The sequence below is a fragment of the Haliaeetus leucocephalus genome, unplaced genomic scaffold (assembly GCF_000737465.1).
Source record: "Haliaeetus leucocephalus isolate CR32 unplaced genomic scaffold, Haliaeetus_leucocephalus-4.0 Scaffold0, whole genome shotgun sequence".
Classification (NCBI taxonomy): Eukaryota; Metazoa; Chordata; class Aves; order Accipitriformes; family Accipitridae; genus Haliaeetus; species Haliaeetus leucocephalus.
Genome location: NW_010972436.1, coordinates 19474541 through 19494784, shown reverse-complemented (window position 1 = coordinate 19494784; position 20244 = coordinate 19474541). Strand labels below are relative to the sequence as shown.

The 20244-nt window shown below is 35.2% G+C and overlaps 1 protein-coding gene across 1 annotated transcript in view; it reads right to left on the bottom strand.

Annotated features, from left to right (window-relative positions):
• The window catches only part of NCAPG2 (non-SMC condensin II complex, subunit G2), a 50311-nt gene that overhangs the window by 6150 nt on the left and 23917 nt on the right, over window positions 1-20244 (bottom strand). The window contains exons 11-25 of the mRNA XM_010585754.1: window positions 19498-19623; window positions 18419-18598; window positions 17223-17375; window positions 14728-14950; window positions 13324-13451; window positions 12667-12840; window positions 10831-10901; window positions 10399-10552; window positions 10047-10223; window positions 9441-9554; window positions 9188-9331; window positions 6453-6552; window positions 5595-5779; window positions 4642-4785; window positions 2628-2731 (exon numbers count right to left, since the gene is read on the bottom strand). Coding sequence (XP_010584056.1) covers window positions 2628-2731; window positions 4642-4785; window positions 5595-5779; window positions 6453-6552; window positions 9188-9331; window positions 9441-9554; window positions 10047-10223; window positions 10399-10552; window positions 10831-10901; window positions 12667-12840; window positions 13324-13451; window positions 14728-14950; window positions 17223-17375; window positions 18419-18598; window positions 19498-19623 — 2177 coding nt within the window. The remainder of the gene's footprint in view (window positions 1-2627; window positions 2732-4641; window positions 4786-5594; window positions 5780-6452; window positions 6553-9187; window positions 9332-9440; window positions 9555-10046; window positions 10224-10398; window positions 10553-10830; window positions 10902-12666; window positions 12841-13323; window positions 13452-14727; window positions 14951-17222; window positions 17376-18418; window positions 18599-19497; window positions 19624-20244) is intronic.

The window sequence follows — 20244 nt, the reverse complement described above, 5'->3', positions numbered from 1 at the left end:
TTTAATTAACACTTTGGTCTAAAATGGATATCTCATAAAAATTAAAATAGATGGGCTTCCAATTACAAAACAGTGAAGAACGTTTGTAACTAAAATATAGCCCCAAAACACTTCCAAACTACATTTAAATATTGAAAATATGGACGGACTAACAGAACCAAAACAACTGTTCATTGTAAAGTCTGAGATAAATACTAACTCAATATGTATCTTAAGAGACTCACTTTTAGCAACAGATGATAGTATTACCAGCAAACTTTGGAGGTGTTTTGGGACATGATATCAAGTTAAGAAAAATGAAACAAGGGAGTCACGGAGGAGGTCTAGCCACCAAACTAATCTGCAATATGGAATAAGGCATAACTACAGAATGAAACCACTAAATGGTCATTACAGTGTTTATGGTGAAAATAAATTTAACTCAGAAGCAATTCTCAAAAACACAGAAAAATAAAAGAACAAGAGGGATAAAGCAAGAACCCTCATACTCCTCAGAACATAAAACTAAATACTCTGTGAAGAATTAAAGGGGAAACTGAGAGCAGTAGATGTTACAATACCTTTTCCTAAAATATTTCAAAATACCTTTGGTAATAATTATTATTTGTTACCAAAACTGAACACCATAAATACCCAGTTCCAACTTCAATTGTTCTTCAGGCTTTTATTGTGCTAAGATATCAAAATGAAATATGCAGTTAAGAAAAGAACCAACCTCCACTAGTGATTCAGTAAATAAGCTTTGTAGAAGCTCAAATATTGCCTCAAGGAGCTGAGAAAGATGAAAGCTCTTTAGGTTCTGAAATAAGTATTATGAAGTTGCTCGTGCATTGCATTAGTTTTATTATATCATTGTGGACTAATCTGACCAAGTATTGATTCCATTTCATATTACTCTTAAATTGCTAACTGATAGTATTCCGATCAGAGTTTTGACTTTATTGTTATCACAGTTTAGGTCAAGAGTGTTTAGGCACACTGTTTAGTTCCATGAAGGAACACTGTAATTTTATTAACCTGTAATAAGACTCTCTGCAGACTCAATGCAGCTGCCTTTCCCCAATTCCCTCTCAACAAGGGTCACATGAGCCTGCAGGCAAAGATAAAATAGAACAGAACAATAAGCTATTTACAAACATGTAAGTAAAAGAGATAAGTAATTGATTCCTATACAGATAGTTCCCTATTAAAGAAAAGGATACTCACACAATTGGTCAGATACTGCCAGGCCACTCAGTATTGCCACTGGTATGGGGACTGAAATTTAGTGCCAGAGATTGACTAATTAATAACTGAAAACATAACCGACGCTGCAGAACCTGGTGCGAGATGATCGTTTGTTCACAGAACAGAAGCTCGCATCAGATTCTGTAATGTCAAAGGCTTTCGCATTGACGTGGAAAGATGGTAATTTCTGAGATATTGAATGATTTACTACTGGACTCTGATTATGGCCTACCAATACAGATTAATAACAGAAAACAGCCTTAAAAGTAGTCTCAGTCCTGGGGCAATAGTAGAACCAGATGTAAATTATCTCCTGACTTAGATCTTCTTTGCACCAAAAAGATAAATAGTAGAAGATAGATATACATTTGTCAAAGTACTCATAGAAACAATCTGGTTCAAACTAGCAGTTTTCTCCGTCAAGAATGGAAAAGATTCTCCTTGACCACTACAAGAAAAAGTTTCAGAGGAATTAATAGAATTTCTGTGTCTCTTTTGAAAAGAGGTGTGTCTGTGTCTCTTTTCAATACAGGTGTGTAAAGAGAACAAGATTTGGATTAGGAAACCTATTGCTGGAGTCTCTGGAGTCCTTTGTTTTGCAAGTTCAACTAGAACTAGAGAAGGATTGAGAAGAAAAAAATCTCATGACAGCACAGACAGGGATATTCAATGCTTGTCAGATGAGGAAGTTAAAGTTAGTTGTGATAAGTCATGGAGAATGACAGGACTTCTAAGGAATACACATTAGCCCCTCGATCATTCAAAATAACTGTGGTGTGGATAGTCATGTAAATAAAAATTGAATATGAACAAACTAAGCAAAGGAAGATAATGAAATTCACGGGTCACAATTTTAGAAGATATTCAGGGTACCCACTAAATATAGCAAATAAAAAAAAAAAGCTGTTTAAGTCTTAAAAAAAAAGGACCTAACCCTAATTTGGGGGGCTTTTTAGGACTCAGATACTTTAAAACTATTTTGAATTTTATAATTTTAATGCAACTATAGTACATGTCACCTCAGTGCAGACGTTTAAATTAAAGGATTAAAGCTATTTCTGGTAAACATTTTACCTCATCCAAATACCTCTATATTGAGGGGACCAATGTTTTTAAGTATCTTCTGAAAGAAGTAAGCCAAGATGTATGATTAAAGAACTCATTTAGATGAACAGCCTTGTAAATAAGAAGCACTCTTAGAAGCAGTTAAAAAAATGGAACCAACCCCCGCCAATCAATACCTACAAGCAATATATCAAGAGAAAGGGATTATGAAGTAGTACAGGTAAATTTAGTAAGCATCTAGTTCCTCAAAATTTAGAAATTCAAAATTTATTGACAATGTATAAGCTGTTCTACCTTAGCAACAACCTCGGACAAATTAATATAGAAACATTTACCTGACAACATTAACTGACTTCATAATTGTGGCCATTAAACTGCTTGAAAGAGGAGGAAGGTCTGAAATAGTCTTTGGTATAGTTAAGTCTTTTTCACTGGAAGCCTAAAACAGAAAAAAGTCAACAACTGTTGTAAATCACGAAATATAATTATACAGAAAACATGAAAGCAAACCTGTATTTCAATAATTACACTAACTAAGACCTATCATTAAATAATTACAACATTCACATGTGTTCTTTGAACAGCCTTAATCCAATTGTCCAAATAAACAAACCAAATTTAAATTAGAAAGGCTAAAACTAAAACAAATAAACAGTATTTGTACCAAGGCAAATATTCTCCACAATTGTTCTGAATAGAAGTTTCATTTAACTACATTGTTGGTCATTATTTATAAAGGGACAGCCTATTAAACACAAATGAGTAACCTTTGTGTCTCCAAGTTTAAGTGTGCATACATAATTTCTAAAAATAACTTAGGTTATTAGCTGATTTCCTGTATCAGCTCTTTCTGGTATCAAGTTCTGAATAGCATGGCAAGTATTTAGTTAGAACTGAATTTTGATTTACTAGTACAATAACCTGGGGGCAGGGAAAACCCTAGCTCAGATGACTTACTGCAATGAACATTCGTAATCTCTGAGTATGAATCTGCAGTATCATTCAAGTCCATAAACTTTTACTCTGCAGCATCTGTAAAGAGAATGCTCTCATCCCACAGCCCCTCAGCTGATACATTAATATTTGTAGGTGAATCTCGGGTATTGTTTCAGTTCCTTCTGTAACACAGAATCTTAAAAGCAGCTCTGCTGTACTCAGTACTTTCTGGCAACTGTTTATTGCTCTGTTTCTGACATATTTAGCAACCACAGTAAGAGTACAGCCTCTGTTAAAGAACCTCCGCTCATCCTCATTAGTTCTCAAAGCTTCCAATCTTACTAGCCATACTAGCTTCTAACGCTACATGCATTTGGAACATGCATTGGGAATGCTACCCTTCTCCTTCAAGGACAGTAATGGTTCCTTGGACTTTTAGCAAATAAAATAACCTGTCTATATATTCTCTTCATTATTAGAACTTCTTTCTTTACTTTCCAAAGAAACTCAGAACTGATATTTGGAAATCCTCTAGACAAAAACCAGAGGAACCAAAAAAAAAAAGATGCAGTATGAGAAATGGATCTGTATTGAAGCAGAGAATGCATAAGTGATCAGTGCCAAGCAAGACATCAACCTGCTTTGGAACAGGATTACAGAACCTTAAGGGACAATTCCAAGAATAGGGAACTGGAATCTTTCAGTGATCAGAGGTTCACTTCTTAAGTTCCCTAATATTGTGTGAGATGAAGTGAGGTAGGTTTAGAACAACATTTTCCTCCTCCTTTCCCTGAGCTTTTATTGCTGAGCACAGCATCATATGGTATGGAACATGCCTTCGGTCTGTTTGGGTCAACTGCCTCAGCTGTGTTGTCCCCTCTCAACCTCTTGCCCACCTGCAGCCTGCTTACTTTTTTTTAGGGCAGGGGGTGAAGGGAAGAGAGAAAGCCTTGACACTCTGCAAGCACTGTTCAGCAACAGCCAAAACTAACTGGTGTGTCCTCAACCCTGTTTTAGCCACAATGCAAAGCACAGCACCATAGGGACTGCTGTGAAGAAAGTTAACTCCTTCCCAGCCAGAGCCAGTACAAAAACACATAGAGAGAATATCTCAAAACCCATGTTGTTCATCTCCAACACTGCCTAATTTCTAAATTCTTCTGTCAGAGGCAGATAGTGAACTAAGTATCAGGACAACTCATTTCTTACATGGCTGTATGCATAAATCTGAGAGATGCACCATAATATGAAATTAGGGCAAATAAAATTGCCTGTTTGTTCCATGCCAACAGACAGAAAATCTTCACCCGCAGTACAAAGATCACACTTTCTGAACATAGCTCTGTTGTTCCAACATAACGTTTAAAAGGCAGTAAGTGTAAAAAAAAAAAAAAAAGTCAGCATTAACTTTACCTTCTGTAGCACACAAATTATCTCTGCTACTATTGCACCAAGGAGATTAGAGAGTACACCTTGGTGAACTGCTGGGCAAGATGAACGCCAGCACTGGACTGCATGTATGAATTCTTCAAGAGGCATTTGAATAGAGTGAATCAACTAAAACCAAAGAAAAACAGATCAGTTTTTTCAGATTGCTTGAGTATCATTGAAATATTTCAGCAAGCTTCTCTGTGAAGAAGTGCAGATCACACCTTGAAAGCTATTGAGGTATTCTAGTCACCTGGGATCAGAGGGGGAATCAGCAACATGTTTTGGAAGTCTACTCATAAATTTGAAAGAAAACAAACAAAACCACAGTTGTAACAAAAAAGAATTGAATGTTTTTCAGAAGTGCTGAAAAGCAGACCATCAAATTTTCCAGAGTGATCCACCCATCTCACTACTGTCTAGTCTCTGCTATACAAGAAGCTAACTTTTCCGTGAAGACAGGAGGTTTTGAAGAACTTCAGCACATCATACATATTTTGAAGCTGATATAATTCAGGCAGAAAGAAATAAATAAAATAGCAACAATTCCTCCTCCCTCTCAAGGTCATAATATATATATATATAAAATAGAATTCTTTGCTCTGGATTAAGAAAGTTCATTTAATTGTGGATAAGGTTAATAACCTATGAGTACTAGCGTAGTTCAGGATCACTGGTAATAGAATGTATTGTTCTCCAATTTACTAGTTTTTCTGTCATGACGAGACCAACGATGTGTTAAAAAAAAAAAAAAGGTAACAAGACCAACGATGTGTAAAAAGAAAAAAAGGTAGCAAGGAAACTTAGAAAATTTAACTGAAAATTTAATCAGATGTCAACTCAAATAACAACCTCAAAGTGTCTAAGTAGAACACGTTTGCATAAAAAGTACGGATTCATCTACACATTAGGTAGTAATTTCAAGTGTAATATGATACCTGAATCCCTTCTTCCTGCTCTTTCTTCAGTCTACATGCCACACATTCTAAAACTTTCTGGAAGACTGTCTGTACGGCATGGAAAAGATTTGCCACTTCATCTGTCTCAGTATTCTGAGTTAAAGAAGCTTCAATAATTTCCTTTAGAGCATACAATACCAGTGGAGCACAAAAGCCGCCTCTCTCTAGAGAAAGAGATAAATACCACGATATAAAAATTGTAATGAGATTTTCTTCAGGTACAAGCTTAGAATGAAACTCAGTTATATACCATAAGTAGCTATAGTTTACAAGTGTAGACAAAATATTTAGTTTCTGAGCATCCTTAGCTGAAATTTTCATACAGTTCAATCAATATTTTAAGTCCAGTGTTCCTTTCAATCCTTGAAGTATAGAGATTAAAATTGCAGATTTCTTCAGGAATTGAGCTCTAGTTCTGTCTGTACTGTAAACTTTCCAAATGTGAGCCAAATTTAAATAGTGCTACAATGTTGTCTCCTAAGCCATACTGATACATATATATATATCAATACACATATATCACTTTACAGATATATTAAAACCACTATATATATATATATATATAAAACCCTGAATTATATAGTAATAACTGGAATCTAAGAGCAAGGAAGAAACATTAGTTATCAACGCTGACACAGTTCGGGGCTGGTTCTCTTCTTGTTTTCAGTTTTCTGAAGAGCTGCCATGACTTTTGACCATATTATTTGTACTAGCTACTATAAGCTGTAAACATTTTTTTTTGAGAAACAGACTCCAAAATGCTAAAAGCAACAGTTCTGCTAATATAAGTCAGCTAAGTATACATGGAGATGTTGTTGTTAGTACAAAATATCGTACCTGTTTGTATAACTGAAAGAGCAATATCTAAAAGGTGTGCTTGAAATGTGAGATTTCCAAGGCTAACCATTATGACATCCTTACATACTGTCAGGTAGGCCTAGAAAAGAGATGCAAAAGTATATGAGAAACAAAATTTATATAAAGTAACTGTTCTGTAAAACCTAAAAATAATAAAACCATGCAATCTTAGCCAAGTTGCTCTGAAAGCTGGTGCATCTACTTGGAGTTACTCAGTTTGCAACCTTTGAAAAGCAGGAGTTCCATACAGTTCTCCAAATGCTTCCATTGCCCTTGCCTCCAGTCAACACAGTTGCTCAAAAGGCAGTAAATCCTCTATCTTTTTTACTCAGGCTTAGAGCAGAGGCATTGATACTTGACATTTACGGAGGCAGAATATGACATCTCTACCTATCTTGAATAGCAAAATTAAAAGCAGCATAGAAAAAGAGCTTTTCCCTACAGAGACACACACATGTTACATACTAAACAGATTATAATACTAATGTATAGACAGAGTAGTGTTGAGAATTTTTAACCAGTCTATGCATACATGAGCTGGGTTGTTCAAGGACACTGACTGTGACTAAAGTTAGTCCAAATCTTTCCCTTGACCAAAATCTGGAAGGACCCATAGCTCAGTGCTAAAATCCACCTTGGGTTAAGTGATATGTCAGGGGAATGTAACAGAAAACAATTAAAAACTAGCTAAAAACCGCAAACATTATGTAATCAACTGCTTTCTGTGAAGGGCAAATAAAGATAAGGGGTAACAGACACTGTCAGTCATGACACTAGGGTTTGTGTCAGAGGGCCTATCAGCCCCACTCAATAAATCAGTGGCCTAAAGAGAACGGCCCCCCAGTGAATCCCTGTCCATAACAGTAAGCGAAAATTGAGTAACAGAGCAAGCAGAGAAGGAAGGGTGAAATGGGAAAGAATGCGATATGTCATGGTGAAAGTGATAGAGAAATGTAAGTGGAAAAAGAAGAGACACCCCAGTCCCCTCTCATATACAACAGTATTAAAGAAGCAGCTGTAATTATTGTATATTATACGGATATATTGAGACAAACTAGGTCTGCTTTTTATGCCAGCATTGTTACCAAATATAGACTCCAAACAATTAAAAAGCACAATCAATACCTCATTCCAATCAAAAACAGTATACATGGTGAGAAGCAGATAGGAGCTGCTTAACAAGCATGTGGCTTATTACAGGAGATGCGAGAGGCCTGGATTCTCTTCTTGACTTCCAGACAAGTCACATCAGTCTTTACACCTCAGTTTCTTCTCTGGAAATAATGATGCAAATGGACTTTAAGATCTACTAGTAAAAATCATTGTGTTTCATTATTGGCTAGTCAAGTAATATGTCAGATGGGTTTACAGCGACAACTGCCTATCTTACTGCTTATCAGTAAAGTTTCGTTTTCATTTTGTATTCAAACCTAGGAAATTGATCATAAACATTTTGGTAATGCTGGTAAAGATTCCCTATTTTGTGTCTTGTCTTTCTATAAGGTTCAGTTCTGTGCCTCCAAACTTTTGAAAAATAGCCACAAAAGAGTTACGATATGGATACTAAATTTTTCATTTGGAGACAAGAGACAGTAGCATATAAAACACACAAGAAACCTGTACCAGGAACAACTACAACACTTGTTTGAGTTCACTATCTCTTTATATATTTCAAAAAGCCATTTGGCTGCAGCAGCGGGATCTAATACAAGACTGATCTCCTCTTTATTAAATTTCCAGGTAACTCACACCATACCTCTCTGCTGACTTCCAAAGATATGTTCTGTGGGACCTAGCACTAGAATGAAGCATACTGAATTCCTCAGAACATAATTTTTTTTCTTTCGGGAAAGCAGGAAGGAAAGAAAGGAAGGAAGGAAGCAAGCAAGCAAGCAAGCAAACATGATTAGATCTAAATCCTTGCTCATAATCACACCACCTTCCTGGTCCTCTAAGTCATCCTCTATTGTGCTATTCAACATCATATATGCAGCTGCAGTGATTCTGTCATTTCCAGGACCTTCTACGCTACAGAAGAACAGGCTATTAAGTGCTAGCATACCATGCAACTACACCCTTGTTTTCAGCAACTAATTTTCTTCTCCTTTTCAGAACTGAGATTCAGTGACAATCTTAACTCTATGTTAATGCACTTTTCATAAAACAGCATAAACATTACCTTTATTTAATATAGGGGATGAGGGACTGAGAACAAGAATTACTTGTTAGAAACCTAAAGTTTGGGACACCCAGGTTTCATTGCCTGCTGTGCTAGAAATTTCTTGAGTGGGTATTTTCACAAGTGTGAAACATGAAACATGTTCCATCCTCACTTCAACAGATATGATGAGAATATATATTATGCACTGGTAAGTGAAAAAAGTCTAGATAAGAACAAGGCATTGTTGACTCCAGCTACTTGATTTAATTGCTAGGGTATGTGCAATTATATTTATATATTTTTGTATTTATATAATATACAGGTGATAACTAAACTCAAAGCAATTAAAAAAAAAAGTGTGTGATTTTAAGCAATCAAAGGAAGAGCAAAAGCACAAAACTGTAACCTCAGAACAATCAGGACTGTGTTTCATTAGCTCATTCACTTGTTGGGCTCCAAAAACGCCAGTGCACTGTTTGTCAGTATACGATTGCTACATGTATGGCTTTTAAGATTAGCAGCAGTTTGATTTATGTTATAAGAGACCTCTAACCTGGATAATTAATTCAGAAACAATATTGTGTTTTGAAATGCCATCCTCTTGATCACTTGCTAGTATAAAAGGTACAACTTGACTTTCTATCCAAGCACCTGTCTCCTTCAGAAGTGAGAGGTAATCTTTTCCTTCTTCAGAAAACTGGAAAAAAAGAAAAAATAGAAGTTTACCAATTGTCTTCCAATTCTCCTGGAACTTCCTTATACTGTCAACTGTAACTCCAGCTTATACCGAAAAGGTATAACCATACCTTGTTCTGAAGATGAATACTCAACCGGCAATAGAGGCTGAAGGCTCTTAGGCCAGTTGCTTGATTGCAGCTACCAGAACGTTCATCAGTTGCTTTCAGAATTGAGCCAAGAACCTCCTAAAATATCAAGGTTTACATTTATGTTTTCCAGAAAATCCTTTGAAATGTTTCTTTTCTTAACAGCTTTAAACAAAAGTTTAAGAAAACCCAAACACACACAAAAAATCCCAACCCCCAAAAAACCCAACAGGCACACTTTCAATTACTTTCATTTTGCAATGCCATAACTGATTTTCAGACTATGCCTTATATGTACATTCCAAAAGTCAGATGCCTTAAAAATGCTCAACACTAGATCACAAAAATTTTGAGATACCTAAAAATGACAAGCTGGTTAAAATCTGCCATCCATAAACAATTCTGAACTAATACACTTCTAGTTTAGAACATTTGTTTGAAGTACAAATCAAAAGGAAGACCTTTTTATAGAGGGGAAGAGGGGATCATGAATCTTATTTATTTATTCTTGCAGGCCTTTAATTAGACTCAGGCAATGTATGACGTTAAGCACTCTTTTATAAACACTGTTTATGGTAAGGAGAATACTACCTTTGCAGCACTGAGAATTTTCAAAAGCTTCTTCAGTTTCTTTTTAGGAACAGACAGTAGGTAACTACGATTAACGGGATGAGTCAATAAATATTCAATGTAATCAATTGCTAATTCTGGCTTCGATTGATGTGTTACATGGATACGTACTCGTCGTTCAGATGTTTTAATACTCTAAATGAGAAAGCACAAAACCAGTACAATACTGTTAGTATCTTACTTCACAACTAACTCCAAAGCAGAATAATATGGCATTAAAGAGGCTGCTTCTAGTAAAAAAAAAAGAAAAAAAAGCATGATGCCTTTATGTAACCTAGCAATTTCTTAATTCTTTGACATATATGCACACCTTTCTTGCAGTCAGCGTGTCAGACAACCAATCACAGGCTAATTCCAAAACATGTCCTACTTGACCCCAGCGACACATGCAGTCTATCAGGGGAGAATATTTGCTTTGGTCAGCTCCATTGTCAATATTTCTGAGTCTGGAGATCACACCACAGCTTAAAAGAAAACAGACAAACAAACAAAAAGTGATGCATGAGCTTTACATTCATAAGTGCAGAAATAATTCAAAGAAAAGCAACCAGTATAATATCAAAAAAGATTCACCAATGGCTCAAAGACATATTTGCACCTCACAAATTTTACTAACTTATCGAATTTGTTTAGTGGATTAATTTATCCAAATGGGCATTTAATACATCAAGTTGTGAAAAATTAACAAATACAGTCAACAAGAGATTTCTTGTCATTCATATGTTGGATTTAAAAATAGTACCTGAATGTAGGAATAGCAGCAGGGGGCATAAAGGATGCCAGAATAACCAATGGAGTCATGCAACGCTCATCCTAGGATAAAAAAAGTACACTATATGATGTACATGTACAGGCACACACATGCACATAAAACTAAAGAGAGTACTGAAAAAGTATGATTAAATTATCTCAATTAAGGATTTCCCTTTTTTCACTAGAAATGGAATGAAAGAAGCTCATAACAACATGTGGCTTGCAATCTGAAACTCCTGATTTCTATTCTCAGAGGTCAATTATCAATTATCTTATCATTCAGCTTTCTGACAAACTGTCAGAACAACTATCTTGAATAATTATGGCTCCATTAGATTAATAACCTTTGCAAAAGAAATAACAGCTCTAGCTTACTTTTTTCTTTTTCTAGTAATGGCTAATATTTCATTGCATAATCATGACACCATCTAACTCCTCTCAAGTAACTAGTGCTTTAAGTGAATATTCATTCACATTAGAAATTTATAAAAAAGACTCTGAAGGAAAGGATGCTTATATAACAATGGTGATGTGAAATGCACTGTAAGTTGTTACAACACATCATAATACAAGGTCTAGACCATGACATAGTCTCACTCGGGTTATACAGAAACCAATCTATGTGAAAGACTCTTCAAAAATCAAATGAAATTATTACCTAAGACATTTGAAGATCTAAAACCTTTTCAAGATGATTTTAAAAAGAACATTTCAAAATATATTTGTAGCTTTTCAGGAAAGAAACATGCTGCTTCAATCTGTAGTCTTTTAGAAACTAAGCCTCTGATGACAGGTCTTTTTAGATCCAAGCTGCTGCTTACTCACTGATATTCCTACAGTGAGTAAGCAGCTTGGATCTAAAAAGACCTGTCAAAGCTGGATACCTTGCTTGCTCACCAGAACCTTTCAGGAGGGATGTTACATCCTCTACTAAAAAAGATTTGGAATGTCTTTGACAACTTCCAAATGCTATCAGGGTAGAAAGACCATTTGGTCTATCTGTGCTGCAGAATATTATGTAACAATGAATTGCTTTCCACTCCCTGATTATCTAAAGCAACTTGAATGTTCTTAAGTACAACAGCCAGCATAACTCAGTATACTTCAGCATAAAAACCATAAACAAAAAGACGTCCAGTAGATAATCCTTCCAAATGCACTACAGGGTGCAGCAGATACTATTAGCCACTATCAAAAGATAACAACCTGAAGAATAACACTAGAACAATTAAACAGATCAAGGAGACTGAAAACATGAAAATGACTGATTTTAATGAATTGCTTGTATCAAACCCAAACAATAAATAAATGCATCCAAAGATTGTTAGAGTAGAATCAGCCTAGCAGAAATCAATCACAAGAAAGTGAAAAAGGAGCTTCAGCTGCTTCAGCTGACTGTTCCAGCAGCTGGATGACAATAAGAAGTGGTGGTGGTGGTAGAGTTTGGGGGGAGCAGGTAGAAAAACATGTAGACTGTCACATACACTGAGTATTTATGCTGCAGTGGTACATTTTCAGTTACTGATTTCCAGAAGTTCCAAAAACATTCAAAAGAACGGAATCCCACAAAAGCATTACAAGGAGAGCAATTTATTGTATAAGTATTTCTATGTTGACTATTTAGATAACGGTTCATCAGTCAGATATTGCAATTGGAGAATAGCTTCTACCCATTTGTGGCATTCCAAGAAACTTGCTATTGTTTATGGTTTATAGCAACAATGAAAAGGAGTACTTAAGGCCATGAAAATAGATAAAAGACATAACACATGAAAGCATCTGAAGAAATACTAGGCACTTACAGGAAAATCTAGGCTTTCTTTACCTTAAATACTTTAAAATATTCAGGAAGTACAGAAGCAAATTTTCTGATAGCATAATCTTTGGCATCTTCATTGTGATCTAGTGCTTTGTGGATACTTCTCCAGAGAATTACAGTAATCTCCAATAAACTTGCCATGCTGGCTACATCATTTATTGACAACACATTGTTCAACACCTGAAATACAAACACTTAGATGGTATTACCTATTATATTCTCAAATATAAATTTAGGTTAAAATAAAGTTTCAAAAAAACCGGAAAAATCCTTCTATTCTTTTCACAAAGGCATAGTGTTTGTTGTAGAACATGAACTCCATGATTCAGTCTTACTCTACATATATAACTTGAGTCATCTTGTGACATTAATTTTTTGAATAATTTAATTGCAAAACCAAACCAATTTATAATTAGTACTAGAATTACGGAAGTATTCATTTAAAATATGCTTCATATTCCTTCTATCTTATTCTAGCTACTTCACCAAATTTCTGCTATTGCAGGGCATGAAAACACCGTAATGGCAGTTCTCCCCTTCTAATTCCACAGATGCCCAAATGCTTTCCTTTAGATTTCTGTGGTATCATTAACTGCCTATGTCTCCAATTAAGCACCACAGAAAAAAAGTTAGCAGAGCTTATCATAAAGTGGACTTTCTTACACTTGTATTCTCCTTTTCACTTTCATCATCATCGTCATCATGATCACCGTCACTATCATGAAGACTCTCTTTCATTGCTTTCTGGATGCAGGCATTCAAGCAGCGCCGAATAGTAAGCATCAATTTAGCTACATTTAAATATAATAAGAATAAATTAGACATTTACTTTTTTTTTAAGAATGTTGCTAGTAAATACTTCTAAGTGTAATGCTGGAAAGCCAGTCTGAAAAAGCAGGCAACAGAACCAGAAATAACGAGGAAAAAAAGAAAAAATTTCCTGGTAAAAGGAAATGGAAAAAATGTGAAAATGTTTTATATTCTCAAGTATGAAGAAGAAACTGCAACATTGTCATCAGGCTCTATAATTTTATTGTTAAAAAAGTCTACTAAAAAACCAAAACCACAACCACCACCTTATCAAATCAGGATCAGAGAAAGATCCCACAATGCCTGCATTCATCTGGCATAGCTATTAATTTAATGACCTATGTTCAAGAATACATCCCCTACGATGTCAATTCCAATTATTTATAAAAGATGTAGTAGCCTAACCATTGCACTCCTTAATGAGGACCCCATCTCTAGATAAAAGTGAAAGGATTATGTCCACTCTGGTGAAAGTATGACTACAGTCAGTATGTATGAAATGCATAGTCAGAAAGCATGAAATACACTAGCATATGTTATTTCAAAACTACCTTACCAAGGTAATCAGTCACAGGGCAACACCCTGGGCATTTTACCCAAGTCACTCCATACTAACTACTTCGTTTTTACCGTATCAGAACACCCCTGAAACAGAATTTTCCTGATTTAACTTGGTTCAGTAGCACATTTATAAAAAGCAGCTATGCTCTGTGCAGCACATACCCTTTTCACTGAAAGTTTCTGAAGCTTTTAATAGGAAGGAGGGCTTTTTAGATTTTCTTTGAGGAACTTGAAAATACTACTGATCCACAAATCCCAGATAATGAGATTATCAGACAGAAATATTTTTCACCTTCTATAGAATCTTCCACATAAAGATCTCAAATCACTTGAGGCACCAGGGTATTTTATTTCACTATTTCTGCATGATAAATAAATATCAACTCAGATAGTTTTAAGGTACATGTGAGGAGAAAGCAGAAAAGAGAGACCAGATAACAACACTGGCTAGAAAGTATAGTACAGCACCGAAGAGCAGAAATGAAAAGCTTTGGTCTCTTCATTGCTGCAAAAGCTTATGACTGTTGTCAGCAGGGTTCATTGCTGGTGTCAAGAATTTCAAAAAATACAAGCTAATGTTATACTAAAAACAAAAGATCTAGCAACAAAGTACCACTGTTAAGAGAAAAAATTTAAATAGCAATTATGTGGTGTGATATCAGTATTTCCAAAGATTCATAAAGTTTTGTACCTCACCTATATTGGTGGGGGCAGTATATTCATAAGCATATTGATAGAACTTTCTAGCTGCTGCTGAATTCATCTGGATTAGAGTAACACAGCGCTCACACCACACATCCTCAGGTTGGTCAATGGGAAAGAAAGAGTTGAATAGGAGATTCACTATGCGTCGTGACACAGGCCGTGAATCAACTTCAAGACGACTCAGAAGATGCTCCATGGGACAGATTTTCCAGAACTTTTTAAAGCAAGAAAAAGGTAATAAAGGAGTTAAAAAAAAAAGAGGAAAAACCAATCATCTTTATTAACTGTTGTCCACATCAAAAGTCTCAAGAAATGTAAATAGCATTTACTAGCAAAGCATGAGCATTTTTAATTTTTTGCAAAATACCAGCATTTACTTGAGATCACATATTGCTGCAACAATGCTACTTTACTGTTCTGACGCACCTCTAAATCTCCCACTATCTCTGACAGATTGCTAAAATTCTAGTTCAAGCAATTCCAGCTCAATATACCTGCAATGCTAATGTAATTCCATAGATATAGGGAAGAATTATTTATTCTACAAGGATTATCACCACAAAACATAATTATTTGTCATTTTGTGCTATGTTTCATATTCTCATCACAGGACAAAGTAAGACCAAGCTACCTACAAGTATGGTATACTTCCTAAAAACCTGTATAGAACAAGATCCTTTCAAAACCATCCCAAACCATAAGTGCATCCCATCATTAGCAGAGCTCTAGCTTATTTGAACACAGTAATTGAAGACTATTTTATTCAGAAAGAACAAACAGCTTGTTATGCCAGCAGTAATTCTACTCACATTTGTAATTTTTGTGAGAAGATCTTGAATTAATTATGCTATGCACTTTCAGATTAAAAAAAAAACCCAAACCCCCCAAAATAGGGTTTCTTGGCATTGAAAAATGTTATTTTATTCTTGAGTAGAAATATTTTCAGCAGCTAATTACCCCGTGATTTCAAACTATGGGCATCCCTACTAGAATTCTCATAAAAAGAGGGTCCTTGGAGTAAGCATTAAAGTAATCCGAGGATTTACCAGAGATATATATTACAGTTTTTAAATAAATAGGAAGTTACTGACAAAACCATCTAACATTTACTAAGATTATGTTTTTTTCTTTCATGTAACCTGATCCTTCCTTTAGAAGATCTAAATCTTTTACTACATAAAATCAAAGCACAGAGTGGAGTGAAGGTATCATTATGCCTCCCATTTATCTTGTCTTCTGAGCATATTTTGGGGAATTTGGAAGGTACTTAGGCGGTGTAATATCAATATATGTCTTTGAGGTCCTGTCATCAAAGCTGGAATGCGCACATTTGGGAAGTTGGTAATTCTTGTGTTAGGGATAGATGTGTTCCTTGAACACTGAAGCCTTAACAATCTGACAAACCAAGTATTTATTTAAATTCTCTCCTGAACAACAGAGATACATACCTCTGACTCCACATAGTATACATGCCTAGCACAAGATAAGCATGTCCTAATAATTAGGCTTAGCAAGAGACAAAAACATGATTAAAATAAAATATAAAGTTGAAATTAGTAAACCATTAACAGCAGAGAGTGGAAAAAGAGCTCAAGGATGCTATAATGCCTAAGGCTGGACAGTATCACCCTAAATGAGGGTACACAGCAGAACACAAAGTTCATTCAAAATCACTATTAAAAAATACCAAAATCCCGACGACATGCCCACAAAAGACAAATAGAAATTTTAAAAATAGGTGAATAAAAGTAAAAAAGCAATTTGGTAAAGGCATTAAGCATTTAGAAGGCAAGAGAGTCCTGATTTGAGCTAGCCAGCTGGAAGGAAGTGTGGCTCTACCTACTGCTCTGTCCTAGCATGGCCACGAGAGGGCAGGGAAGACAGAAACATGCTGAGAAAAATATCTGCTGAGTGCTTGTGATACCAGCAGCCACTGAGAAAAAGCTGGCAAGCACAGAGCGGCCACCGGACCTACTGATCATCCCAAACTAGTCAAAAATGTGGGGGAAAAGGAGAAGACTGTACTTGGCTCAACTAAAAAGCAAACTTTCCAGCATGCCTATAAAATCTCCAGACACAGTACTATCTCCTATGGTTAATTTTTCCATGAAGAACAGCTATGGAAAGGCTGAAAGCTCACCAGGACTAGTCACAATTTCTTTATCTATTTTTAAAGATTTTTCATGGACACCATGATTTCAGTAGAATTCACAAAATCACTGGAAAGAGTACTTCTATACTACTACCTTTAAAATGGACAGAAGTGACTGACAGCAACAGAATCCACAAGTCTTAGAATAAACTCACTTATATGCTTAAGTATATGAAGAAGGGAAAACATGAAATTAAGAGTATTACCACATTAAGCATGTTTTTTTTTCCTTTTAGGAATAGTGCAGTAGTTTCAAAATGTACTTCTTTTTTTTTTTTAAATAAATGCCTTGATTTTATCTCCTTCTGGCTACTTATCATGTCACTTATCCTACCTTAGCAGCCTTGGTAGCCTTAATTTTCAGCAGCATATCAACAAAAGCCACTCGCACTTTCTCTGAATTGTCATGAAGACTGTGTTTGACTGCAGGCAGGAGCTGTTCCAGTAATGGATGACTTAGTTTGTTGTCCAAAATTATTGGTAGACACTGCAAGAAAAAAAAAGTTTATGCTAAAAAAAAAATAATTAAAGAGTAGATGTGAAAAGAGATGTAGCTAAACATTGTTGAACAGGACCATGACACTTCTAAGGTGAAATTAAGTAGGGACAGAGACTGTGCATGCATATTTTTCTTGTAATATTCTTTAGTGGAAATTGCTACAGTTATTTTAAATGTCCAGTGAACTGTGTTCAGTGAACTCATTTCAGCTGAAGCAGCTTCAGATCTACACTGAGGCCACAGTCTTGCCTTCTACCTGAGGGCACAGCATCAAGTACTTCTTTGTGGTAGCAATACTAGCTCCCTAAACTGCTGATTTCAGATTAAAAATAAGTCTTTTTTAAAATCAGTTATTTTTAAATCAGCACTTTTAGCTTATCCAGTATAGACCCACATGGAGCTGTAGTGGAGCAAGTGAGTATTAACATGAAGATAGCTCCAACTTAAGGCTGAGTTGACACATACACAAAATTTTTAAGTGAAAATACATCTTAGGGAGTTCATTATTCTGTCCAAGCTATTAGTTATCTACCAGATGCCAGAAAGATGCAGATGAACTAATCCTAACATACTGAACAATGCACAGGAAGCTGGCATTCCCAGAGAAACAGTGTGTAATTATATTCATCCAAACCTCAGAAACACAAGATGGGGTACAAAATCATAACATAATTGTGCATGTCTTGGGATGGTGTAAAATCAGTGACATAGAAACATATTGGAACCTGCCTGCATACCTTTTCAAGTCTAAGCATAATTTCTAACAGCTAAAATAACTAAATTATCAGGTCCAAACAATGTATATAAGACTGGAAATGCAAAGTGGTTGAGAGTCACAAAGCCAAACAGTCACTAACGTGCGGCTTTTATAAAACATGTACAAAACTTGCATGTGTTAGGAACTTTATTGCCTAAGACATTTGCAGAATAAGTAATTTCCTTCACTTAAAGTGGCCTATACTAGAAACCTGTGCATCAAGTAAAATGTAAAAATGGCAATCATGATTTAAAATTTAGAAAAAAAGATTTACTTTAAAAACAGAGCATCGAACATCAGCAGATGTTATATCACATGTCAGCTCTCCAATTAGTTTTTTTAAAAGATCAGCAAGAAGTGTTGGAGGAATCATCTCCCAGTATTTGGAAGTTATCTGAGTAACTCCGAGTATCCCTGTAGAGCGGACAACTGGATGAGGGTCTTCTAAGAGACTCTAAACCAAACAGAAGAATAATGTGAGTATATGTATTAATGTGACTTTACTGCTCTTTGACATGAACCTATCATAAACAAATAGCATTCCATTATCTTTTAATCATTATGCAAATTGTCATACTATGAAAGAACTGTAACATTAATATTCCCTCAAAACATTTTATTATGAAGCAAACTAGGAAATTTAAATCAGAAGCAATATTAAGACAAATATTGGCCAATTTTTTTTTAATTGGACTTGTGAAACAGTTTTTTTAAAAATAGCTCATATTAAGTCTTGCATCTGTGACTTAGGAATATTTAGACTTCTATTTACATATGAGTTTACACTGGCCACTGTTTCTATGCAACAACATAAAAACTTTGAAATTTATTCAATTATCTGATGTTTACATTTTTAAAGACCATACTCAGGATTTCCCAAGCATTTTCTTAATGCAATTACTATGTCCATTCTCACCCATCTAGACTGGTAAAGAGCTTTTGAGGTTGCTATCCCCATTATACTTCATTTCAGAAGTATTTAATAATATAGTACTAAACTTCCATTGAATGCTTACATATTAAAGCTTTCTTTACCAATCCTAGGTTAAGTAAGGATCAAGATCCATTACTCATGCATCTAGCCTTTCAAAAGCATCCTTCATTCATAGATTAATAAATAACAATCCCAAATATTTCGTTTTCAGAGTTGAAAATGGTGCATGTCATCTGTTGTCAACATACTACAGAAATTTAAAATATTAGTTTATTTTTGTATTTTCTGCATCACAGGCCTGTATTTACCTATGAACACTATCCAGAAATTCCATAAGTTTCAATTGCATCAACACCTTATTTTTGAGTTAGCTTTGATTAAAGTTTCATTTTTAACATTTTAGTTTCATTATAACTTACAAAAAGTTCATCAAACTGTTTCTGAATTTCATTGTCCATCTCTTCAGTGTTAAAACTGGGATCACGAACAGGAAAAGCATCAACAAACAAAAATGCTGCATTTGATCGAACTTCTGAGTTTCTGGCCTGTTACAATAAAGGAAAAAATATTTTTTCAATAAGTACAGACTGTTAGTATCAAAAGGCATATCCTGTCAAATACTGCTCTCCAAACACTTCTAGCAAGTTAGTGTTTTTAATTAAGTAGATGGAAGAGATGAATTTTTAAATGTATGAAAGAACTTATAGTAACATATGATTTTTTTTAACCTTACATTTCTGCCCATTCAGTAAAACCTGAGTTATTAGTACAATCAGCTTTCAAAGCATATCAACTTCAGTGACCCTGAAGAGTCACAGTCAGAGCCCTTCTGCTTTCTGTAATGCTGAATAAATTAAAAGCACTTGGGATTTCACTTGGTCACCTTAAAGCTTCTCTTCATAATAGAAGAATCTTGAATTCAAGCAGACTGAATTAATTAAATTACCTGTCAAAAGACAGGTGATTTAATTGAAAAGCTCAAGTCTATTTCTTCCAAGAAAACAGTATTTAGAAACTAAGTACCAGCAAGCCTGGAGAGTATCTTATCCAACAGAAACATATTCAGTTCTGCATCCATGCACATAAGTAATAGGACCATGTTCCGAGCTCCAGGCAGCTCATCAAAAATCTAAGGCAAGCCTCATAACCCTCAGACATTTTACCAT